The sequence below is a fragment of the Lycorma delicatula genome, chromosome 3 (assembly GCF_047948215.1).
Source record: "Lycorma delicatula isolate Av1 chromosome 3, ASM4794821v1, whole genome shotgun sequence".
NCBI classification, from domain to species: Eukaryota; Metazoa; Arthropoda; class Insecta; order Hemiptera; family Fulgoridae; genus Lycorma; species Lycorma delicatula.
Window position 1 is genome coordinate 208,225,403 of NC_134457.1, and position 24,599 is coordinate 208,250,001.

Genomic DNA, 24,599 nt, shown 5'->3' on the forward strand with positions numbered 1-24,599 from the left:
TGAACAAGCTTTGAAATTCCTGTGTCATAGAATTCTGCCGCCTGTGATCTCAACCACTCAGTGACGCACCCATCTTGCACAAAATTTGTGGTAGCTTAGCTTCTGTGAAACAATTTCAAACAATAAAGTCCGTGAAACTTGTGGGAAACATAGAGAAAGCTCAGTTATTGTGAAACGGCGGTTTTCACGATTCTTTTCGTCAACTTTGGAGACCAGATCATCAGTCACAATGCTCGGACGTCCACTCTTCTCTTTATCGTGAACGTTTGTTCGGCCATTTTTAAACTGGATGCACCACTTCCTGACAGAACTTTCACTCATTACGTTGTTCCCGTACACTTCACACAGTTCCCGATGAATTTCTATTGGTTTTAAGTTTTTGGCCAACAAAAAACTAATCACAGACCGCACCTCACAACTGGCGGGATTTTTTATTGCAGCACACATTTCAAATTTGTATATTAAAAAAACGGGCAGTGCGGAGATGTTCCCGTTGTCACAGCTGGACGCTGACTGAGGACGTCCACTGAAGTCCTTTCGGTGCTAACGCTACATAGGCTAGCAGGAATACGCCACAACGGGTCACTAACTATATGGAGGGAGCAATGCACCCCCTGAGGTGCCGAGCACGAGCACACCAATATATACACGATTGGTGTGCGCCTGGCGGCGTCAGGGGGAAACGTTCCTTACTTTCGGAATAGCCCTCATATATATATATATAATTTATTTACATATAAATACATACATACATTGGTAATGATGTTAACCACTTTCTTTAGAAGACCTTGCTTCTTTGTATAACGTATTGTGTTGTAATGAATGATTTTTTCTCTAGGCTAATATGTCTCTAAATCAGCAGTCAATTAAACTATTAGCTTCTGAAAAAATATGCAGTGATCTTCAAATGCAATTAGCTGTGATTAATGCAAAGTTAGAGGAAAGAAATAATCATCTGACTGCTTTAAAAATTCAACTATCTGAGAAAAACACTCTACTTTTGGAAAAAGAAAAAGAATTGATTGAATTACACAAAAGTCCAGTTGTTTCTCCCCAGTATGAATCAAACTTCTCATGAAAACACTGAAACATTAGCTCTAAAGGTTAGAAGTTTTTTTTTATTCTTAATTGTAAAATATTGTGTTAAATAGAATGTTTTATTATGCTTTGGTGATTAAAATCGTATTTCTACAACTACTGAATGGTTTACAAATGTGAAGGGTTTGTGAATTTTCCAGTATGCTTGTAATATTCTCCATAGTTTATAATGATTAAGAATTGTATTTTGATAATTCTGATTTCATCGATTTAGTGATAATATTTTATTTTTTAATTAGTAAATAAATTTTAATGACCAAATCTGAATAATTGAATCAAAGGGTGTATCATATTAATGATCTCATTTAGTTTTCAAAATTTTTCCTTATTTTGATCTGATTGCTTTGCTTGTCTGGGATCTTTTTACCTACCACTTCATTCATCTTATTTTTCTTCATAATATGTATGTTTTGGAAGTCTGAAGTCATAATACTGAAATAAATAAAAAATATGAACTTATGATTTCTCAAATAAATGGCTAGTTAGATTGAGCTTACCTGAAACTTGGCCAGTATCTAAAAGATATTTTAAACAAGGTAAAAAATTGAAATGTTCGTAGGAATATGTTGTGTTGAGCTTTGAAGCTTTGTAGCAGGATAGGATCCTTCAACAATAAAAATTCTGCAGTTTAGTAAACTGCAGTTTCCAGACCATTTACTAGAATATGGTATCCAACAAGACTGTTAGTGTTAAATTATTTGTTATAATTGTAAATAATGTAGAAAGTGCTTTAAAATCCTGTCATTTATTCACTTCATGTGCAGATGTTTTGTTGTAAATAAAATGCAAAAAAAATAATTGAAAATAAACTGTTTGTTTATTAATTTTATTTATTATATTTTGATTTAAATTAACGATTAATTTGAATCAATGATATGGACTTAACACTTAAGAGAACTCAAAAGTTGTGAGTTAAAAATTGTGTTGTTATGTTACATGTAGCCAGTAAAAGCTTTTAGGTTGTAGATTGAAGATGTGTATTTAAATTTTAAAAGATCTTGGTGAGACCTAGACTGGATTGCGGTTCAGTAAACTCCTACACCAGATAAATTGCTTTAGCTTTTATATAAATATTACATTCATTTTAGCTTGCATTTTTTTAATATGTGAAGCCCCTAAACATCCCTTACTATTCATTTTCTTTCGACTACATACTGGTACTGTAAATCTTATTTGTGTGCTTTAATGGCTTAATGTTCTTGCCCAATGACTTATGTTAACTCATGGTTATGGGTGTTACCAAACAATTTCATGAGGTGATCTCGGCATTGCAGGTGTGAAACCAATCTACATTCTTGCAATAGAAAGGTATTATGCTGCTAGGAAGTTGGGTAAGTTGACTTGTGAAAAAATCCAGGAGATCAAGCAGCATGGATATGATTTATGGCAAGCAAGATAGGATGAGACGTAAAGGGGGCGGTATATGCATGATCTTTTCCCAGATGTTAGATGCTTGCAGCGTGTCTCTTGAATTTCCCTGAATTAGTATGTTACACAGTTTCTTTCAGGACATAATGCTTTTAGGGGCAAGCTGGTGCAATTCGGCCTGCTGGATGCAGGTTTGTGCTCGCAGTGCAGGGTTCTGGATGACACCTTTCATGTGTTCTATGAGTGCACAAAATATGATGAGAAGTGTACCGAGGTGATTTGTCATCTCTACATTCTGACACTGGATATACAGCAGAATTGGAGTTACCAGGTCGAATGGTCAATAATTGAGGAATTTATGATTTACCTTGCAAAAGAAAAGCAGAGTCCTGACTGGGCTTCCCTTGTTTCTACTGTTTTCGCATTTCTTTGTTACTTTGTATTTGTTGGTTTTTATGTTAGTTGTATTGTGGTTTTGTTTAATGTTTCACTTTTATGTTTTTCACTTGGTTGGTTTGAGTTGTGCATCAAATTCACTTCTACCTGCTTGGGTAGGTGATTTCAGTTCCTTCATTCTACGTTTAGGAATTCAGTCTTGTTTAAGACTATATTTGAGATGTTTTGTTACTATGAGTTCATCTTTGTTAGTAGTACATAGATGGGAGTATCACTTGTGGAATTCACATTGGTGGCATACTAGCAAAGGTGAGACTAATATGTGAACTGCCGAGGTAGATGACCTCTGGTAAAGCCCTCAGCTCTAGGTATGGAGGAGGTGGTGTGGCAGCTGGAAATATCACATAGTGGGTGTCTTCCCCTACAGGATCAGGATGTGTGCTTTAATTCTTGTTTCTTTTGAAGTTTTCAAAAAGATTAGTCATTTGTTGTAAATTTTGGCTAAGGCTAATTTTGGTATTTTTATTCTTAGAGGTATTTTAATCCTTGGCTGCTCTTCCTTGTTGCAATTGATTTCCACATTTTCAGTATTCTGACAAAGAATTCATAGAATATGACACTTTAACCATGTATGTAACTGCTCAGTAATATGAGAGTTAAATCACATTAGAATTATTATCCAGTAAATGTCATATGGAACATGGGATTGAGACTTGTTTGAGGATAAAAAATCATAGAAATGGACAGTCAGATTTTCAAACATAAATAAAAACATAGTTTGTTCAGTTTCAGTTTTACATTTTTTGATTGCCATTAAATTTTGTTAAATTTTAATTTTAAGAGCTTTTCTTTTTGGTAAATCAAAAAAGGTTTTGTTTTTAGAGCTTTGATTTCAATGCCCTACTTTGTTGATTGTATCATGAAATTCATTAGTGAACTATTTCAAATATTATTTATAATATGAATGAAAAAATTTCAATGTTTCATGACAGAAAGAAGTATAATAATCTGTTATGTTATGTAATCTTTTCATTGATATGACAAGCCCTAAATTTGAAGCACTTGAAGTACGAGAGAACTAGTTAAATGTTATTTTCTTTGGTAGTGTGGTGTAAAATATAATAATCTTAAAATATAATAATATTATATATAAATATAATATAAATTTTTTTAACTTGGTAATGATGATGTGCTGCAACAGTATACTGAATTTTGGCAACAAAAAAAAAGGAAAACAAATTTCCTTCTCAATTTTTCTAGTAAGCCTACTACTATATGCTTATTATTGAGCCTGGTTAGTCATGTTCAGAAGTTGCTTGCATTCCATGTGCATTCATTTTTTTACCATTTAAGAGTTTTTCTTTCAATAGGCTGTCATCTGATCTAGATGATCAATGCCTCCCATATACTAATTATATTTTACCACAGCCTCTGGTTTAAGGGTAAAACCCTTAAACCAGTTTTACCCTTATTTATTACCAATATTGATAATTTCATTCCCAAATTAAAATAACATCCCTTTACACTTCCACTTCAACACAAAGCCTACTATTAATACTACATTTTCTTTGTGGCCAGGGCCACCAATTTCTTTATCAGAAGCTCTGGTATATATGGCACACCTTAAGACCAAACCATTAGGTTCTGTAAGCATATATGTTTTTACCAATGTCTCTTAGCTTTAATATAAATATGGAAAAGTAATCTCCCTCTCCAAAGTACCGCAACACATAAATTTTGTGCAGGGTTAATTGTTTTATTTATTGTTTTATGGAAAAGGTCTAATAATGGTCATACTTTGTATAGTCTGTCAGTTGGTATTGGTTTCTAGAGTAGATGTTTCAGCAAAATGTAATTACTGCAATTTTGCAATAAACTTGTCACAGCTCATTCAGTTCCTGAAAAGTGACATATTATATAAAATGTCAGTACTCCAGGAAACAGAAAGATGTGGCATTAGAACTGTTCCCACCCATATGAAGGAGCATTCCTATAAATAAATTCCTCAGTTGTTAGGCATTTCCATTTTTTTATTCTGGTGTATGATGATGTTAAATATTTCACAATAAAACCCTTGTTTTTTTGTATCTGACATTATTAGATAAATTATTTCATTTCTAAAAAGCAAGTTAAAAATTGTCTAAGGTTACTTCTAACCAGTAAAATTTCAAACCCAAGCATGTTAGTAGAATTGAGATCAGTCTTTGTGACACTTTTTTACTGAATTGTGGTGTCAGTACTGTAGTCCTTTGTTGTGTGGAAGTGGAAGGAACAGCGACTGAAGGTGTGTTGATATTACCTGAAAGGTGTTGTTGTGGGTTGTCAACAGTTTCCTCATAATTGCTTTTTAAAAAGTTAAATTCACCTACCATTCATTTGATGAAATAGAGATATCATCATCTCTGTTAGTTGTTCAATACTTTGAATTATATCTCTTTCATCCTGAATACTTTGTTGAGATGTTCGAGGTTATATTTTGTGATGTCAGTGGTACTGGCTCAGATGATAATAAATTTTTAATTTGGTAGTGTGATCTCTTTAACCCTTCTAAAAATATTAAAAACTGATGAAAAAATAGTGCGAAAATTATAAAATTGTCAACAACAAAAAATTTAATTAATATCATTTAAGTTAACTTTTCTTCTCTTAAAATTAAATTTCTATCAATATTCTTGAATAATTTTCACTAAAAATACATTTCAAGTTTATGGCACAATAAATGGAAAACTGCACAACAAAATTAAAAATTTGAAAAAATGTTTTATAAAATGTGAAACTGCAACACTCTACTTATAAAGTAAATGTAACTGATTGATTGTACATATTAAATAACCTTATACTGATGACAACATCTCCACTAAAGTGAATATAATATGCACAGATACAAGGACTTCAATGGGAGTCCACATCCATCCAGTAAGTCAGTATGAACAATGATTATAGTTCATAGCGTCCAACATGTTAAATAATAATACTTATGTTTTTTTTTTTTTAAATAGCTAGTAAAAGGATTATAATGATAAGATTAATTTGATTAAAAGCCAGTAAGATTTGTTAAGATATATACATTTTCCCCCTGCAGAATATCTGAATGTTATGGAAAAAATTCAAACCAATTTAAAGCCAAAAACACACAGAGTAGCTGGGTAGGTGACTGATCTTTCTTGTGTTGAAGAGAAGACTGCTTACTGTTTAATTTCAAAAAATTATTTCCAAACATTTACAACTGTCTAGCTATGGAATTTTACTGATAGAAAATTCTAAATATTGGCAAAATATATTTGAGGCAATTTCATGTTGCATAAAAAAATGTTATTCATAAATTTGTAGTAATCACTTTAATTTTAATGTTAAGAGGTGTTTAGACATGTGGGAATTCCATGGAGTTGTGAATAGGTGCATCTCTGCTATTCCATTTGTACATTTATCGAACTAAACCTTGAGTGCATCATTTATTTAATAAATTTAAGAATGGGTTTAATAGTTTTGGTCTTCTGTTGATGTACAATTAATTGCTGCAATTTGGTCATGTTACAATTTCAGTTTACTGTGATTTTTTGTTTAAATTTGTATTTTGTATTACATTAGGTTTGGCTTTACAAGTTTTATTCAACACTCAATTATGCAGAGAAAGAAGATACGGCAACATCATCGGAAAATGGCCTGCCCAAAAGAAAACAAACAAAAATTGACGGAGACTTGTTGATCTCTGCAGAAACAACAATCTAAAGTCGAAATCATATTTCAACAGGAACTTCAAAACCTGGAAACACCTCGACTACAACTAAAAGAGAATGGAAACTAGATACATGGACAAACACCACCACAAGGAGATCCTTGTGGTGGTCCTCCACCCAGATCCCACTTAGAGAAGTTCTCCAAGCCTAGACCTCTAGGCTTGGAGAATATACAATCCTAGACCACTATATAGTCAAAATTAAAATTAAATTTACTCCCCAAAGAATGCAATAAATCAAAGCCCCAAAACTAAAAGAAAAATGGAACCTACCCAACGGATCAGGAATGAAAATTTTCATAAAGCAACCGAAAAAATAATAATCACTGATTAACTCAAAGATCTAGTAAGCAACCTTAAACAAATCGCAGGAGAATTAGCACCAATAAAATCCTGTAGAAATCATCAATGGTGGAACAGCAAATGTGACGAAAATGGAGAAAAAACATCAAGTATGGTTATTTCATCCATCCCAAAAATCTGGAACATCCTTCCAAAATATAATAATAGAAAAAAAGAAACCATATGGAGAATGCCATAATGCCATACCGAAATCAAAAGGAAAAAAATTCAATAAAACATAGGCAAGAAACTACTTAAAAAAATCAGGTCCAAAAATACAATTCCCCAATCCTATTAATAAAGAATGAAAACTGTAATCTGGCCGATAACAATAAAGGCAACATAGAAATCCTTGCTAAATATTTCAACAAACTTCAAAATTGTGAAGAATCGACAAAACTCCTAAACTTCAATACCATCAGAAAACATTAACCCTCCCATAGTGAAAGAAGTCTACCAAGCATTGGGCGAGATGAAGAACTAGAAAACAGCCAGATAAGATCAGACTTTTTAGAGATCTGGAAACATCCAGAACATTTGCAAAAATTGCCCTTCATACACAGCTTGTCAACACCTGGATCACAGAACACTGGCTGACAGCCCTCATCCATCCACTACACAATAAAAGGGGATAAAACACATCCTAATAATTACAGGAGAATCTCACTCCTAGATACAACATATAAAATTCTTCAAGAATCATCCTCAACAGGATCGGTTCATAACTCAAGAAAGAACTAGGTGAATACTGGAGAGGTTTCAGACCCTGGTGGTTTGTCCAGGCCAGTTTATGAGTGTCAAGCTAATTATGGATTACAACAAAAAAAGAAACAAACATGGTGATAACATTTGTAGATTTCAAGAAACATTATGACTGCATCCACAGAGAATTCCTATTAAAAATTGTAAGACACCTTGGATAAAAAATGACAAAACTGACCCTCTCAAATCCTTAAAAATTCAGAGGCATGCTCTCAGAACCATTTGAGATCAAAACATGGCTGTGCCAAGGTGATAGGCTCTCACCACTATTATTCAACTGGGCTATAGAAATGAGGGAATGGCTATAAAAATGCCCCCAAAAGTAAAAATAGGCCAAAATATCAAAACAATTCAACTTGGTTTCGCCGATGACTTTGCAGTGCAAGCAATTGAAATCTAAAAAGTTATATCACAGATATTAGAACTTCAAAACATTGGAGATAAAATTGACCTCAAAATATCATTCGTGAAGAGAGAAATTATGTCCCAAAGACCAACAACTTAAAAGAAGTAAACATAAACAACGGTAATAAAGTGAAAATAGTAACCCAATTTAAATACATCTGAGAAATAATAAAGATAACCTAAATAAAACAAACTTGACCCAAATAATATGAAACGAACCAGCTGAAGATCAAAAATTAACTTGGTACAATAAAAAGTACCTGTCAATTAATGTAATAAAACACTACAACATAGTTATAAAGCCAGAAGCCACTTTTGCAGCAGAAACACTCTTCCACGTGAATAAACGATCAAAGACACACACTCCAGAAAATTGAAAGAACCTGCATCAATAAAACGTACCAGAAAGACGGGCAGTGGTGGATTTTTCTCAACAAAGTCGTGTACAAAGAATTAGAACCAATCATTGATACTTTCTAGAGATATATTAATTTAATCCCAATACCTTCAATATTTCTGTTCTGGCACTGTAAAGTGTGATTATATATTGAAAGATGCCAGTTGAGTACTATTATAGAAGCATTCACACTCATAATGGTCTCTTAAGATCAGAGAACAGTTAAAACTTTTTTTAAATAATACATTCAACCGTTAACATTTTTTTTTTTTTTTTAATTATTTTTACTAAACAGTGTAATTATCAGAAGTATACTTTTCTATTCCTTCACAAAATTCAGTTATATCCTAAGACCAAAATTTGTCAAAAAAGAAACAGTTATGTATAACTTATTCCTAAACAGATTATAAATTGCATTACAAACTTCTGGTATGAATCTGAATATATGTGATTTAGAAACTCAAGATATTTCTCAAGAAATGTGTAGCTGACTCCTGCAGATAAAATAATTTACAATTATTTCATGTTTTATTGCAGTAGACATAGCTTTTCTAATGGCGCTCATTTTTGTGTATTAAAATGAATTAAAAAGAAATTAAGAGCCCTTTGTTTGACATTTTCATGGTAATTTATTTTTTTTTGCATCTTCAGTATATAATTCTTTCATTATTAACTTGAATCATACATCCAATACTTAACCTGTTTTCTTATTTTCATTCATTCAATTCTTCCAGTGGATTAAAATCTAATAAAAAATTTAAAGTGACCGTATTACTTTTCTCTGTGTTTGATTTAATAAGAAGAAATTTAATGACCAATATCTTAATATAGGGATTAGTTTTAGAGAATATCTATACTTATTGCCAGATTTCTATTTTCAGTTAATATTAACAGAACTAAACTTCCGTAAATTCTTTTTTATAACGAGTAATTTTCAAAATCAGTCTATTAATATTTATATTAAGTTAGTCGATTCATTTTAACAATCGACTAATTTTCGTCGAACTCTTCCCGTAATTGTTTGTCAGTGATTTAGGGTAAGTAGTAGGATAAATGATTCTTCTTCAGAAACCGATGTGATTCTAAGAAAGAATCATTTCTCGTTCAACAATTCTTTTCCTTTCCAAAAAAGAAAGTAGTCCTCGAAACCAAGAGTACTGTAAATACGCATGCTCTTTTCTCTTTTTCACCGATGTTTAGCGGTTCATCACTGTTCACACTTCTGTTCGACTTCTAAGATAGACGAATCGAATGGTAATGGAGAAAGATTTGATTTCATCATATAACCAATCCAATTCATTATTGAGATTCGAAAACAGAAGAGGTTTCTCCCGCAAACCGATTCTCGATATTTTTGTGCAGTACAAAGAGTCGAATCGAAGGAACGACTAGTACACAAGTCTTTCCGTTACTGCTAAGAATATGTTTCCAGTTTTCACAGAGTGAAAGAAGTGTGTATGATTTACGTGTCGTAAGTATATTAATGTGCCTAAAAATAATAATATAGTAATTTCTATTATAACCCATTCGATAAGTAATCATGTTTGAGTAGCTACGAGGTATTTAAACCATATGTATATTTTGTGAAATAAAGGAACCTCATCTGGTTAGCTAACTGGAAATTTGTCATTAACAACAGAGATATTCAATATGATCCTGAAGGCGAAATATTTGAAGTATTGTCATACAAGTATAATAAAAACATTAAACATATTTATAGAAATAGGCTTCAAATCATATCATATATGAAATCATACCCTACAGATAAAATACCCTATAGATTAAAATTTAGTGTACTGATTCTGATTGTTCAATTCTCTATACGATAGTTGTAGAAGGTTCATGTAAACTTTCTATAAGAACACAATCTCATTTTTCTGTTAAATTTAAAAAAAATGGCTTCTGTGTATCACGCAAATTGTATCCTGCCTGCCATTACTAGAAAAAGTATAATAAATTTTGATGTTTAGTTAATTGCTTGTTTCTCCTGAAATTTTCATCCGAAAAATATGTGATGTATTTATTTACGCTGGCATTTATCAATCCAAAGTTGTGTAAGGAAGTTATAACTAGAGTCAGGTTAGGACACCTCCTTTGCATTCGGGCCCTTCTAATACATTCATTGAAGATTCTTGCCTATATGTAAATTTTTTGAATATGTAAAAATTAAGTTTTTTCTTTTTACAACTAAATTGCTTTCCATTACTTACAAATCGTGTAATAATACTATTTTATTTAAGCATGAAAGCTGATATACCAAGTGAAAATTTTCTTTTGCTAAAAATCATATCATTTTAGTTTATAAAAAATAATGACCTCTATTGTTATTGCTAACTCATGTATATTTTTTGAGATTTAGAAATATAGTGATAATTCAGTAATGCCACTAAATACTGTTTTTCATGTGGTGTTTGTTATAAACATAGATTATTTTTATTATAAGCAATTTCTGTACATAACCGACTTTTTGCAGAGTATGGATGCACAAAGTGGTAATTCATTTTTGGAAGATCCTTTATCCTTGCCTATTAAAAAAGAAAACCTGCAAGAAATAGAGCAAACAGAATATTTGTTTGTGCCTCTTGCCAAGGCAGATGATGAACAGACAGTACTTAAACAAGTAAGCTATTTTCTATTTTATCTTTTTTTAAGTTAAAAATGTAATACCTGGTTATTATAAGAATTCTCAGTTTTTCTATTTATCAGTATATTTTTATTTGCTGTTTATGGCCCACATATCATTTAGCATTGATGTCTGACATGAGATGTTTTGATGTATAGTGTAAAAAATAGTTATTAATGGAGTATAGGTAGGTGAGTAGCTTTGATGAACAGATTACCCCTAACACTTTACTGTAGATAAACATTTGTTACAATACATAACAAAGATAATACAGTGAGCTGATGCCACATGCTATGAATAAGCTGCCTTAAACATTCATTTTGTACCCAGATTCAACAAAGATAGTAGTAAAACAGTACAAAGCTATTCTTACTTTTATGAAGCAACTTCAGTTATGAAAAGGTTTATTATACATTTTGATATTCTGATAATCTTATAGATTATGATATTTCCCATTCTAGGTCACTGCATTTTTGTTTTCAAGCGAGACTGATGTGTTTTTTATGTTTTCACCAGAAACCTGTGTATTTACCAAACCATTTAGATTGTGCTTAGATGCAGATATTCTTCTATTGTTCAATTAATTAATTCCAATGCCTACAATATATTTATCTTCTTATGCTATCAAGTCTGATTATGTACTGAAAGATGACAGTTGCATATTATTAGGGAAGCACTCAAATATTATTATGGAATTATTATTATGGAAGTACCCATTGGATGTGTTATTTATGTGAAAATCAATTTATTTTATGACTGTAAGAAAACTATGTTATTTGAGCTTCTGGATTCTGTATAGCATTGCAGTAAATGAATGGAGGCCCTCTTAGACTTAAAAGGCTTTTTCCTTCCTTTCAGTCTGAAAAATTTATGGAATTTCTTCTCTTGAGTACTGAAATAAAAGTTGATAGGTTGATTGGTATGTAAATGTAGAACAAGAATAGCAGAAAATTCAGTAGAAAGAAATTCTTATCTACATTTTAGTGTTAAGTGAAAACAGTGACTAAATGACCAGATAGTAAATACAATTCAGTGGTATTCGTTTCTTAATTGACATCTACATTGTTCAACTCTTTTTTACATGCAATAAAGGATGTGTTATTTCTATTTTCTGTATGATTTTTTGGATTTTCAATTTAATTATTAGTAACTTATTAACTTAAAATCTGCACAAAAGTATTCACTTGCATTGGTTCCTCAGACAACTGTTCAGTACAGGTCATTAGGATCCATGGTAGTTGCTAACTCACAGCCTTATTTAAATGTTTTTATATATATTGTGGACTGTGTTGTATGATTACAAAGACTCCAATAGCCCAGTAGGAATACTAATACACATTACCTTCATGTGCTGTCATCTGTTGATACCCTTGGTAACCTATATATGGAATCTGTTCTATCAGATAATCTTTGTTGCTGATTAAGATTATCTTTACAATTTTTACAGAGTAAAGGAAGTGTGTATTATATTAATGTACTTAAAAATATAGTAATTTCTATCATTTATCATAGAATAATTAATCATATTTGTGTAGCCAGAAGATAAGAAAACCTTAAATATTTTTTGTGAAATAATGGAACCTCATCAGATACTGAGTCAAACTCGCCTATTTAGCAAACGAGAAATTAGTCATGATCAACAACAGATTATTTATAATGATTCTGAAGGTGAAATACTTTGAAGTATTCTAAAACAAGTGTAATAAAAACATTAAACATATTTATGGAAATAGGCATGTTTCCTTGTGCTGTGCTTTTTCGGTTGAAATCATATCCTATGTATAAATTTATTTATTTATTTTATCAGTTAATACACATCAGTACACCTGCAGAGGTAATAGAGGTAATAGTGATTACCTGTTCGCAGGACTGGAACTTACATACTAAAACAAAATGAACTTAATAATTAAAAAACCAGAGATATACATCTTATAAATATTTCCAACAGTAATTACCATACATCATCCTTTTAAGCATAGAATTCAAAAAATCCAACTAGGGCACCTAACAAGTTAAATCGTTAAAATTTAAGCAAAACATAAAACTTGAATACTCATTATAATCCATTTCTTAAGGTTTCTGTTATGGTACTTTTATTTCCTACCAATCTTTTGAGATCATTTGGCAGTAGATTAAATATTTTTATAGCTTTGATATAACTGCTTCTGAAGGTCATATTTATTCTCGGCATTGGAATACATTTATTTCTTGTTGTACTATTGAAATCGATGAATTAATTTTGTAATTTAATGATGATAAGAAAATAACTGTTCAATGTTCATCGGTAATTTCTCACTAAAATTATTTTTAGTTATTCTCAATATTCTTTTCTGGAGGGAGTGTATTAAGTATGTGCACGTTTTGTATGCGCCACTCTATGCAATAATTCTGTAATTTATTAAGCTGTGGAAAAAGTTGTAATGTATTATACTTAACGTTTTTTTGTTCATGATTCTCGATAGTTTATAAAATATAAATATTAGGTACTTTTTGATTATATACTCAATGTGTTTATCCCATTTCAAGTTTAAATCAATAATCATTCCTAAATATTTACTATATTCAACCTTTTTCACCTTAACATGGAATCTCGTTTCACCGGAATCAGGTGTCAGGTACAAGGATACCACTAGCTACGGTTACACCTGCTGTTGCTGTGAACGTCTCTGTCCCCTTTAAATTGCATATCTGCAATTAGTATCTCTCACCAAACTCTGAGTTTAGTAGTCTAAAAATGTCAAATATCCTCATGCAAATCCCATCACCATCATTAATAGTAGGAGGCTTCAATATCTACCATATTTCCTGGGGCTCATATTTCTTCTCCTATCAACAATATATGATAAACAGTGTGAGACTTGGACCTTTGTGTACTGAATGATGGATTATCATCTGTTACATCGACCACTCATATGCTTGCCGAGTTTACTCCCTTATCTTAATTGGTCTGTTTATGATGACTTGCGTGGTAGTGATCACAGACCAGTTATTATTGCATATTACATTTTATTTACCGCATTTATAAATGTTGAGGCACCTTCTGTTTTTCCAATATATCTGTGTTAATATCCTGCATGGAGAATCAACCATATAAATTTTATTTTTGACCTCATGATATACAATAACAAATCAACACCACCTATTTTCTTTTAGGAATGTTTCGCTATATTCTCTCCAAGACAAACCCTGATGCAGTAGTACACACGGAAGGATCGAAACAGAATGATACCATTGGATGCATATTTATTGTTAATGATCAAACCTATATGTTTAGTCTACCTGGTATTACGAGTGTCTTTATTGCTGAATTATATGCTATAAATAAGGCTTTCAAATTATTAACCCTAAGTACCGTCATATCCTTTTTTGTAGCCACTCGTGTAGTGCTCTCCAAGCCTTAGAGAAGTTTTATTCCAGACATCCTATCGTCATGGAAATGTACAATACAATCGCTGAGTTGAATCATCGCAACATACAGGTGAGTTTCTGATCGGTCCCTTGCCACATGGGGATACTGGGTAATGAACATGCAGATTTCATTGCTAAAGGCACAGCCTTCACTACCCATGTTATTGCATCCACCTTTATTAGCTACGTAAAACTTACTCTTCACGCAAAGTGGCAAGATGACTGAACAGCTGCAGTAGATAACAAACTCTGGCACATTAAAAGTTCTGTGTTGCCGTAGCATTTCTCATAAGAATAATTCGCCATGAGGAAGTGGTCCCCTGCTGATTGCAGGTAGGACACGCAAGAGCTACTCACAGGTATCTGATGTCAGCAGTAAATGCACCAGTATGCATATGATGCGACTGTCCCTTGACTGTGCGTCACATCCTTGTAAATAGCATGCATTATGCGGCCTTGCGTTGCAAATTTAAATTGCCCGGGAACATTTGTCGAATCCTGGGCAATAACAAAGAAGTTTTGGGTCGGGTGTTTTTATTTCTTTGAAGTGTTAGTATTTTAAATACTTTTTAGTAGTGTTGTTTAATTTCTTATTTTTGTTTTATATATATATATATATATATATATATATATATATATATGTATATGTATATGTAAATAAAGTTGTTAATTGTGACAGTAGATAAGTTTTAATCTGTGATATTGGTTATAATTAAATTTTTACTATGTCAGCTGTGATAGTAGTTATATGTGTTGTGTTTATTGTTTTAATTTAAGTTTATATTTTTGCTTTTGTATTTAAATTTTTTAAATTTCAAGTTTATGTTTTATTTTTTTTTATTTTTATGGTTGTCTTATTAGATTTCATATTTTATATTCTTGTTTTCCATGCAATAACGTAAAAACGTTTTTCACCCCCTCCCCAAAAAAAAAAACTGATTTTTACGTTCATTTCCATGGGTACACTATTACTGTAGGTTCCGAACATAAATACTGTTTTGTCTACATTCAGTGATAACTTATTCAGGGCCAGCAAATTCGAAATATTGTGTAATTATTCATTCATTTTACTTTTAACTTCAATATAATTTTTGCTTGTCACAATTATAGCTGCATCATCTGCGTATGACAAAACCACACTTTCAGGCATATCCATAAGAACATCATTGTTATACTAGTAATAGGGGTTCTGTGATTGTACCTAGCGGAACTGTTATTGATATTTTCCGATGTTCACTTATGGCTACTCCAACTTTAACATTCTGTTGCCTGTTATTTAAATAAGTTTGCATATGTTTCAAAATTTTTCTTTTCCTACAAAATTTGTTGGTCTACAGAGTCAAATGCTTTAGCTAGGTACAAAAATGTAATGAGCATTGGATTATTTTATCTAATCCATTATGTAATTTATTATATAGCGCAGAACCTAAATATAGTTTTTTCATTTGTAGGTGATAGTGTTACACTCATATTCAACAGTTGTAAAATTTTTTTGCTTAAAATATCTCCTATTCCACAGAAATATATATCCATAATATTCGCTTTTTCTTTAGGGTTTTCAGTTTTGTTCTTGCTATGATTATAAATGTAATTTATACCATTAATTTTATTTACCTTATTTCCATTTTTTGAGTTAATAAATTTCCATAAATTCTTACTATTATCACAATTTTTTTTGACTAATTTACTATGAAAATTAATTTTAGCCATTTCTATAACTCTCCTTAAGTTTTTATCATAGTTTTTTATTCAGTTTTCAATTTTTCATTGTTGGACTCTTATTTCCATTTCTTATATAGTAACTCTTTTCTCATACAGGAGTGTTTTATTCCTGTAGTAATCCACTCCTTTCTAGGTATTTTATTTCTGCTTTTTTAACTTGGCTAATATATTTGATATCATCAATACATTTCCTTATTGCTATTATGAGACATTATCAGATGTTATATTTCAGTAATATTTCATTAACCACCTTTCTTTTAAGGCCCAATATTATAATAAAATATTATTATTAATTTTTATTTTTTACAGACTATGGACCCACAAAGTGGTAATTCATTTTTGGAAGAAGATCCTTTATCCTTGCCTATTAAAAAAGAAAACATGCATGAAATAGAATATTTGTTTGTACCTCTTGCTAAGACTGATGATGAACAGACAGTATTTAAACAAGTAAGCTATTTTCTATTTTATCTTTGATTAAATTAAAAATATAAAACCGGCTTATTGTATGAATTCTGAGTTTTTCTATTTATCAATATATTTTTATTTGCTGTTTATGTCTCACTTATCATTTAGCATTGATGTCTAACATGAGATAATTTGATTTATATTGTAAAAAACAGTTATTAATGCAGTATAGGTAAGTATATATCTTTGATGAGCAGATTGCCCCTAACATGTTACAATAGATAAATATTTGTTACCATATGTAACAAAGAAAATACAGTGAGATAATGCTGCATGCTATAAAAAAAAAGCTGCCTAAACATTACTCATTTTATACTCAAATTCAACATTGTTTACAATAATAGTATTAAAACAGTACAAATTTATCCTTTCTTTTATGAAGCATGCTCAGTTACAAGAAGCGTTATAGTTTTTGATAATCCCCATTCTAGGTCACTGCATTTTTATTTTCAAACAAGATTGATATGTTTTTAGATGTCTCCACCACAAGTGTATCTTTTACCAAACATTTAGAGTGCTTAGATGAAACATTTTTCTATTGATTGATTTAGTTAATACCATTCCTACAATAAATCTGTGTTCTGGCACTATGAAATCTGATTATATACTGAAAGATGCAAGTTGCATACTGTTATGGAAGTACCCATTGGATGAGTTATTTCTGTGAATATCAATTTATTTTATGACTGTAAGAAAAATTGATGTTTTTTGAGCTTTTGGATTCTGTGTAGCATTGCAATAAATGTATGGAGGCCGTCTTAAACTTAAAAGGCTTTTTCCTTTCTTTCAGTGTAAAAACTTTATGGAAGTTCTTCCCTTGAATACTGATATAAAAGTTAATAGGTTGATTAGTATGTTAACGTAGAACAAAAGTAAAAGAAAATTTAGTAAATGTAAATTGTATTTTGCAGTTAGTTGTTAAGTGTAGATAGTCTACATGGGATTACAATCAGCATCTGTTCTAATAGTTTTGGTTTTTTAGTTTCTCCCCACATTGTAGGACTATTTGCAATAAAGAAGGTGTTGAGCATAATGTTTTGGATTAGAATTTTTAAATTTTTTCTAAAGTAACAACTTGAAGGTCAAATTGACCCTCCACGAAGTGCGCCTAAATATATCTGGAACAAATGGGAGAATTTTGTAAATAAACTCTACAGCTTTATTTGTAATCAAATTGTACCTCAGTAGATCACATGTAGAGTTGTAACTCAAAACCTAGTCCCACCATAAGTGACCCCCACCGCAGTCAGCCATGAAAGGTCTTTTAAGGAATTCTTCTCCATCTGGACCAAGCAACACCAGAGTTCAGAAAAGGCAGCATTCGCATATTGCGGGCTGCCACTTAGATGATAACATGCAATTGGAGGCATTGGAATGCCCCAACACTACACACACGAACAAGAAAAATATAGTCCTAAATATAACCAAAGCAAATAACCTACATTTCCAGACACAATGTAAATTTGCTCATGCAGACTGGTAAACTAAAAATAATAACTATCATATAACTGGCACAAAATCCTCATCATGGGTCTGCAGGAAATAAGAAATACAGACCAGGACACCATGGATTCCTAAGGATGTAGTCTCTCTACAAAGGTGTTAGGAAGAGAGTGATGATGAAAAATGTCCCACAGTTTGGAACATTCTTTTAGTCAAAATTAACTCCATGCAAGAATTAAAGTCAGAATCCCCAACAATATAAACACTCCCTAAAAGCATTTGCTGAAATTTATACTATAATAAATGCCAATGCACCTATTAATGATAAAAATAACTTTCCAAAAGACCATAAAGAAACAGAAGATTTCTGGGATCTAGTTGACCTGACGATAAATAACATCCCCAAAAACCATGTTAAACAATTAATCAGAGACTTCAACACAACTAGGCAGAGAAAGAAGATATGGCGACATCATCATAAAATGACCTGCCCAAATAAATCAAAAATGAACAGAGACTCATTGATCTCTGCAGAAACCACAATCTGTTGTATCTCTCAGATACAACACACAAAATTCTTTCAAGAATCATCCTAAACAGGATCAGTTCACAACTTGAGAAAGAACTAGGAGAATACTAGAGAGGTTTCAGACTATGGTGGTTTGTCCAGACCAGTTCATGAGTGTTGAGCTCATAATGGATTACAACAAAAAAGAAACTCCAGACATGATGAATTTGTAGATTTCAAGAAATTATGACTGCAAACACAGAGAATTCATATTAAAAGTTCTATGTTGCCTTGGATAAAACATGACAAAACTGACCCTCTCAAACACTCGAAGGTAAAATTCAGAGGCGAGCTCTCAGAATAGTTTGATAACATAACACGACTGTGCCAAGGTGATGGGCTCACACCACTATTATTCAACTGGGTTATAGAAATGGTAATGAGGGAGTAGCTGTAAAAATGCCCCCAAAAGTAAAAATTGGCCAAAAAATCAGAACAATTCAAATTGTTTTCGACAATGACTTGGCAGTGCTAGAAAATGATATCGACAAAGCTAAATCACAGATATTAGAATTTCAAAACATTCCAAATAAAATTGACCTCAAAATATCAGTCGTAAAGACAAAAATATGTCCCAAAAACCAACAACTTAAAAGAAATAAACATAAACGGTAATAAAACCAAATAGTTACCCGATTTAAATACTGATGAGAAATAATAAAGATAACCTAAATTAAAAAAACTTGACCCAAATAATATGAAACAAACCAGCTGAAGCTAAAAAATTAACCCGATACAATAAAAAGTACCTGTCAATTAACTACAACTACACTACAACATAGTTATAAAGCCAGAAGCCACTTTTGCAGCAGAAACACTCTTCCACGTGAATAAATGATCAAAGACACAGACTCCAGAAAATTGAAAGAAGAATTGGAAGAACCTGATCAATAAAAAGTACTAGAAAGACGGGCAGTGGTGGATTGTTCTCAACAAAGTCATGCACAAAGAATTAGAACCAGTCATTGATACTTTGCGTAAGAAGAGACAAGGTTTCTTTGGAATATCATGAGGATGTAAGATTCAAGACTGAAATAGCTAATACAGTACAATCTTCACTTGAATATCACCAAGACAGGATGCAGGTGGATGAGAGAAATAAGAGAGGATCTGAAGGAAATTGGCCTTACACCACAGATAAAATAAAATTAAACAAGAAAATCAAGAACAAAAACACTCGTTTTACACTCACATGAAAAAACTCACAACACAAACATTTTTAATACCAGAAAGGGCACAAAGATGGGAACATATGAAAAAGTACTGGTAGGGCCACAAGGCCCAACTAGTCCCAATGATGAGACTTGAATAATGGAGTAACTAAAGCGATCCTTTGCGGTCATAAACGGTAATGATAATAAAGGATGTTATATCTAATTTCTCTTTAAATGTTTTGATGTTACAAGTCAGTTATTACCAACTAGTATACATAAATAAAATCCTAAGTATTCTCTTGCATTTGTAAATTGTTCAAATGTAATTTAGAGAAAATGTTATGCAATATTTGTCTTTCAAAATGTTATGTCATCTGTCTTTTTTGACGTATTTTCAAACCAGTATAATAAATAACAACACTTTGGCTGCTACAAGGAACTCACACGACAGTTCAGTATAGGCCTTGAGGATCCATGGGGGTTTCAAAATCACAATCTTTTTTCTTTGTTTTTGCATATATTGTGGCCTGCAATGTACGATTACAAACACTACAATGGCACAGCAGGAATACTAATACAAGTTCCTTTCTTGACAGATATTCAGAATGATGTTGAAAGTGAAATACTCTGAAGTATTCTCAAACAAGTGTAATAAAAACATTAAATATATTTATGGAAATTAGGCAGGTTTCCATCTGCTTGTGTTTTTGCAATTGAAATCATATCCTACATATAAATTTCACTTCTAATTAAAAGTTGGTGTTCTGGTTCTGATTGGTCAATTCTCTGTAAGATGGTTGTAGAAGGTTCTTGTAAACTTTCTATAAGAAAAGGTAAACGCATATTTTTCTACTAAATTTTTAACCTTTTCACAATGGCTTCTGTGTACCACACAAGATATATGCAGTTTGGCATTACCAGAAACTTTAATAAATTTAGATTTTTAGTTAATTGCTTGCTTCCCTGAAATTTTCTTCCAAAAAATCTTTGTGTTTATTAAAGCTTGATAAAGGGGTTTGAGAGGCTGTTGTTTTAGAAGTTTTCACACGACACGTTACTTTTTCAGATTTAATGAACATGGAAAGAGGGAAAGTAGCTGGTCAATGAAACAAGGCAGGCTGAGTTTATGCATGTGTTAGAAACATGGTATAACATTGAAATATTCTGTCATATTATGCTAAGCGATAAATAAATACCTTGGTATTTGACAATCCAGGATGGTTGTGCGAGGAAGTTTTAATACTTCAGGTCAGGTTATATGACACCTCAGTTGACTCACAAACTTCTAATAGTTCATGGAATACTACTTGATATTATGTTTCTGGCAACTCTTTTGGTATTGTTTCTCCAAATTTTTTTATTCTGTAAGAACTAACTTTTCTTCTATTTTATAAATATTAATTGCCTAGGCGTGATACTTACATAATGTTTAATTGTGTTTGTTTATTTAAAACATCTGCATTTATGCAAAATATTTTTAGATAATAAATTAAATTGACCTTTTATTCTTGTTACCTGTATTTAATTTCTTAATTTAGAAATTCTATGGTCTTTCAGTTATTCCATAAAACTGGTTTTCTTGTGGTATTTATTAAAACATACATTATTTTTATAATAAATCGTTTGCTTATATAACCGACATAGGTTGGTGCTTTGGAACACCTGTTGATCCGTAACATATCTTAAAATATCTTTGATAATACAGGTAGCTCCAAGGTCTAGACTTTATCAGATGTTATGTTTCAGTAATATTTCATTAATCATGCTTATTTTAAGTTCCACTATTATAATAAAATATTATTATTACATTATATTTTTGCAGAGTATGGATGCACAAACTGATAATTCATTTTTGGAAGAAGATCCATTATCCTTGCCTATTAAAAAAGAAAGCATGCATGTAGTAGAGCAAACAGAATTCTTGTTTGTACCTCTTGCCAAGACAGATGATGAACAGATAATATTTAAACAAGTAAGCTATTTTTAATTTAACTTGGTTGAAGTTAAAAATATAAAACCTATGTATTGTAAGAATTCTCAGTTTTTCTATGCATCAACATTCTTTTATTTACTGTTATGGCCCATGTAAGTTTAGCATTCGTGTTTAACATGAGATATTCTGATTTGTAGCGTAAAAAAAAAAGTTATTAATAGAGTGTGTGGTGGTTTGCCAATTTTACAATATACAAATGTTTTCTACTGCAATATGGTACAAATAAAATGTAGTGAGTTGAGTTGAAAATGTAGTGAGATTAAACAAAGGATGTTTATTTTCTCTATAATTTATTTGACGCTTTCAAATTAATTATTACTACTAATTAAATATAAATCACTAAATAAGAGTGTTCACTTTAATTTGTACATTGTTCAAATAGAATGTATAGAAAATTTCAAGCAATATTTAGGATCTGACAATTTTAAAGTATTCCCAAACAAGAATAATAAAATAATTAACACATTGGTTGTCACAAGGTACTCATTTGTTCCTCACACCACTTTAAAGTACAAGCTATGAGGATCTGTGGTGGTTCCTAAGTCACAACCTTATTTCATTGTTTTTATACATATTGTGGCCTGTAATGAATGTTTATGAATACTGCAGCAGCATAGTAGGAATACTAATACACATTCCTTTCATGTGCTGTCATCTGTTGACACTCAGTAACCTATACATGAAATATATTTAGGCAGATGTGTTTGTTAGTGATTAAGACTATGTTTACACAGTTTTTAGGGAGTGAAAGAGTGTGTTTTATTTACATGTCTTAAGTATATTTATGAGGGATATCTCTAAAGTAATAACCGCTGGAAAATTTCTCTCCTTAAGGTTGGTAAACATTTTTCATTCATGACGACACTAGTAATGTACACACTGCATTGTTGTTGTTGTTGGGTAAAGTTAACAAAACACACACACCTCGTATTTGCCAAAAGAAATTGGACTTTAATTATGTAAAACAACTGAACTTATGTTAAAGCATAACCTTAAATTAAATGAAATTATGAAATAAACATAACTTAATTTCACATAAGAAATACCAACTGAAATCAGCATATCAGTAATAATAATATTAAAATGAGATTTACAATTATATAATTAGAAAAACAAAAACATCAATAAACATAGTCTGACTGGAAAACTATTACATTACTGACATATGCTGTAATATTGAAAAATTAGCAATGAACAGATGTCATTAACTTAGAAAAATTAATTACAGTAAATCTTAATTATTGGCACTGGTCTTTCCTGATTTATGAACAACAAACTTATCATTAAATAACTAAAACATGTAATTCTAGTTTAGTGTAGAAAAAAGGCCACAATGATATTCTAGTACAAAAAGAATTAATTACAATAATCAAATTGAAATAAGTAAACATATAAATAGAGTTCACTTTGGTAAATAAGCATTCTTGAAAATATAAAATTACAAAGAAGTCCTAAAACATAACTGCACATTAGGATTAATTTGCTTTAGGTTAATTTAAGAGAAGTATTATGAATACAGTTCATGAATAGAAAAGAATTAATCTCAGCGATTAACAAGTTACAAGAATAAATGATAAGAGTTAATTACAATAACAACAAATTGAAATTAATTAAGCGCTGAACGATGACACAGCCTTATATAAATCACCTGTCGTGACTGTACTTAAGTGAATAAATGGTTTTTAAACTAAACTTGAAATTGAAAATGCATAAGGTATGATGAATTGAATGTTCCACAAATTTTTAATGATAAAATAACTGTTTAACGTAATAAATAATGAAAATTTAACTTGCCTGTAGCACACAAATATTAGTAAGAGACGAACTCGTGAATGAATGCATACAGTAATCCTGGACGTAGTCCGCAGTGGTGTATCACGAATACGGGGGGTGAGAACGTGGTTTAGAGGTTGAGCAGGACGTGGCGTCTCAAAAATGTAGCAACGAGTTTAGAGAGATTGTGCATCGATGAGAATGTAATCAGCAGCTAGAGAAGATTCGGCGTCGAGAGAATTGGCAGTTTGTAGTAATTGAAGCACTTTTGGCATAGAAGTAATGTACAGAATGTGAAGATTACACTTGACAAAGAAACGAGGCAAAAACAAAACATAAAGATCGGTGAAATAACGAACCACTGACGGGTAGAACTAGAGATAATTTTGACAGAGAAATACCGCAACTTGTATGCGAGTATGAATGCGATGAAAATATTAGCACAAAGTTGGAGAGCGAAAAGTCATAGGCGTCTTTACATGGTGAAGTCTGGTCTACTCTGACGAAAAGATAGCATGAGTGAAAGGAGGGGGAAACCACAGCTAGGCAGTGGACAGGAGAGAGTGTGTGTAAAAAACAAGAGAAGTGTCTTAGTGTTAGTATGAGAACGATTAGAGAAAACGTGTTTGAATTCGAGAATGAAGACATAACAAAAATAATTTACAAGCAAGCACTAAAGAATTACGTAAGACAGATAAGAAATAATTCTGAATACGCAAGTTGAAGAAATGACATCAGGGCCGACAAAGAGAAATAGACTTCTAGGAACTATGACAATATTGAAATTAGTTGAGAATAAAAAACACTAAGCCAAATATATACATTAAGATTAAACAGCATGGAAATAATGCGTGATAGAACACCATAACCTTGAATTCATTGGAATAAAACAACTTTACGCAAACGGCGTAAACAGTCGTGTTATAGTATCTTTGATTATGTG

At 31.5% G+C, this 24,599-nt stretch overlaps 1 protein-coding gene across 2 annotated transcripts in view; it reads left to right on the forward strand.

Annotated features, from left to right (window-relative positions):
• The first annotated feature begins 929 nt into the window (after window positions 1-929).
• Window positions 930-24,599, forward strand: part of LOC142322391 (uncharacterized) — a 35,034-nt gene continuing 11,364 nt past the window's right edge. Inside the window, exons 1-4 of one of the 2 annotated variants that reach the window (XM_075361428.1) lie at window positions 930-1,103; window positions 10,978-11,124; window positions 16,567-16,707; window positions 21,713-21,862. In XM_075361428.1, coding sequence (XP_075217543.1) covers window positions 1,059-1,103; window positions 10,978-11,124; window positions 16,567-16,707; window positions 21,713-21,862 — 483 coding nt within the window. In that variant the 5' untranslated portion in view covers window positions 930-1,058. The remainder of the gene's footprint in view (window positions 1,104-10,977; window positions 11,125-16,566; window positions 16,708-21,712; window positions 21,863-24,599) is intronic. The other variant, XM_075361429.1, reaches the window with a different exon arrangement.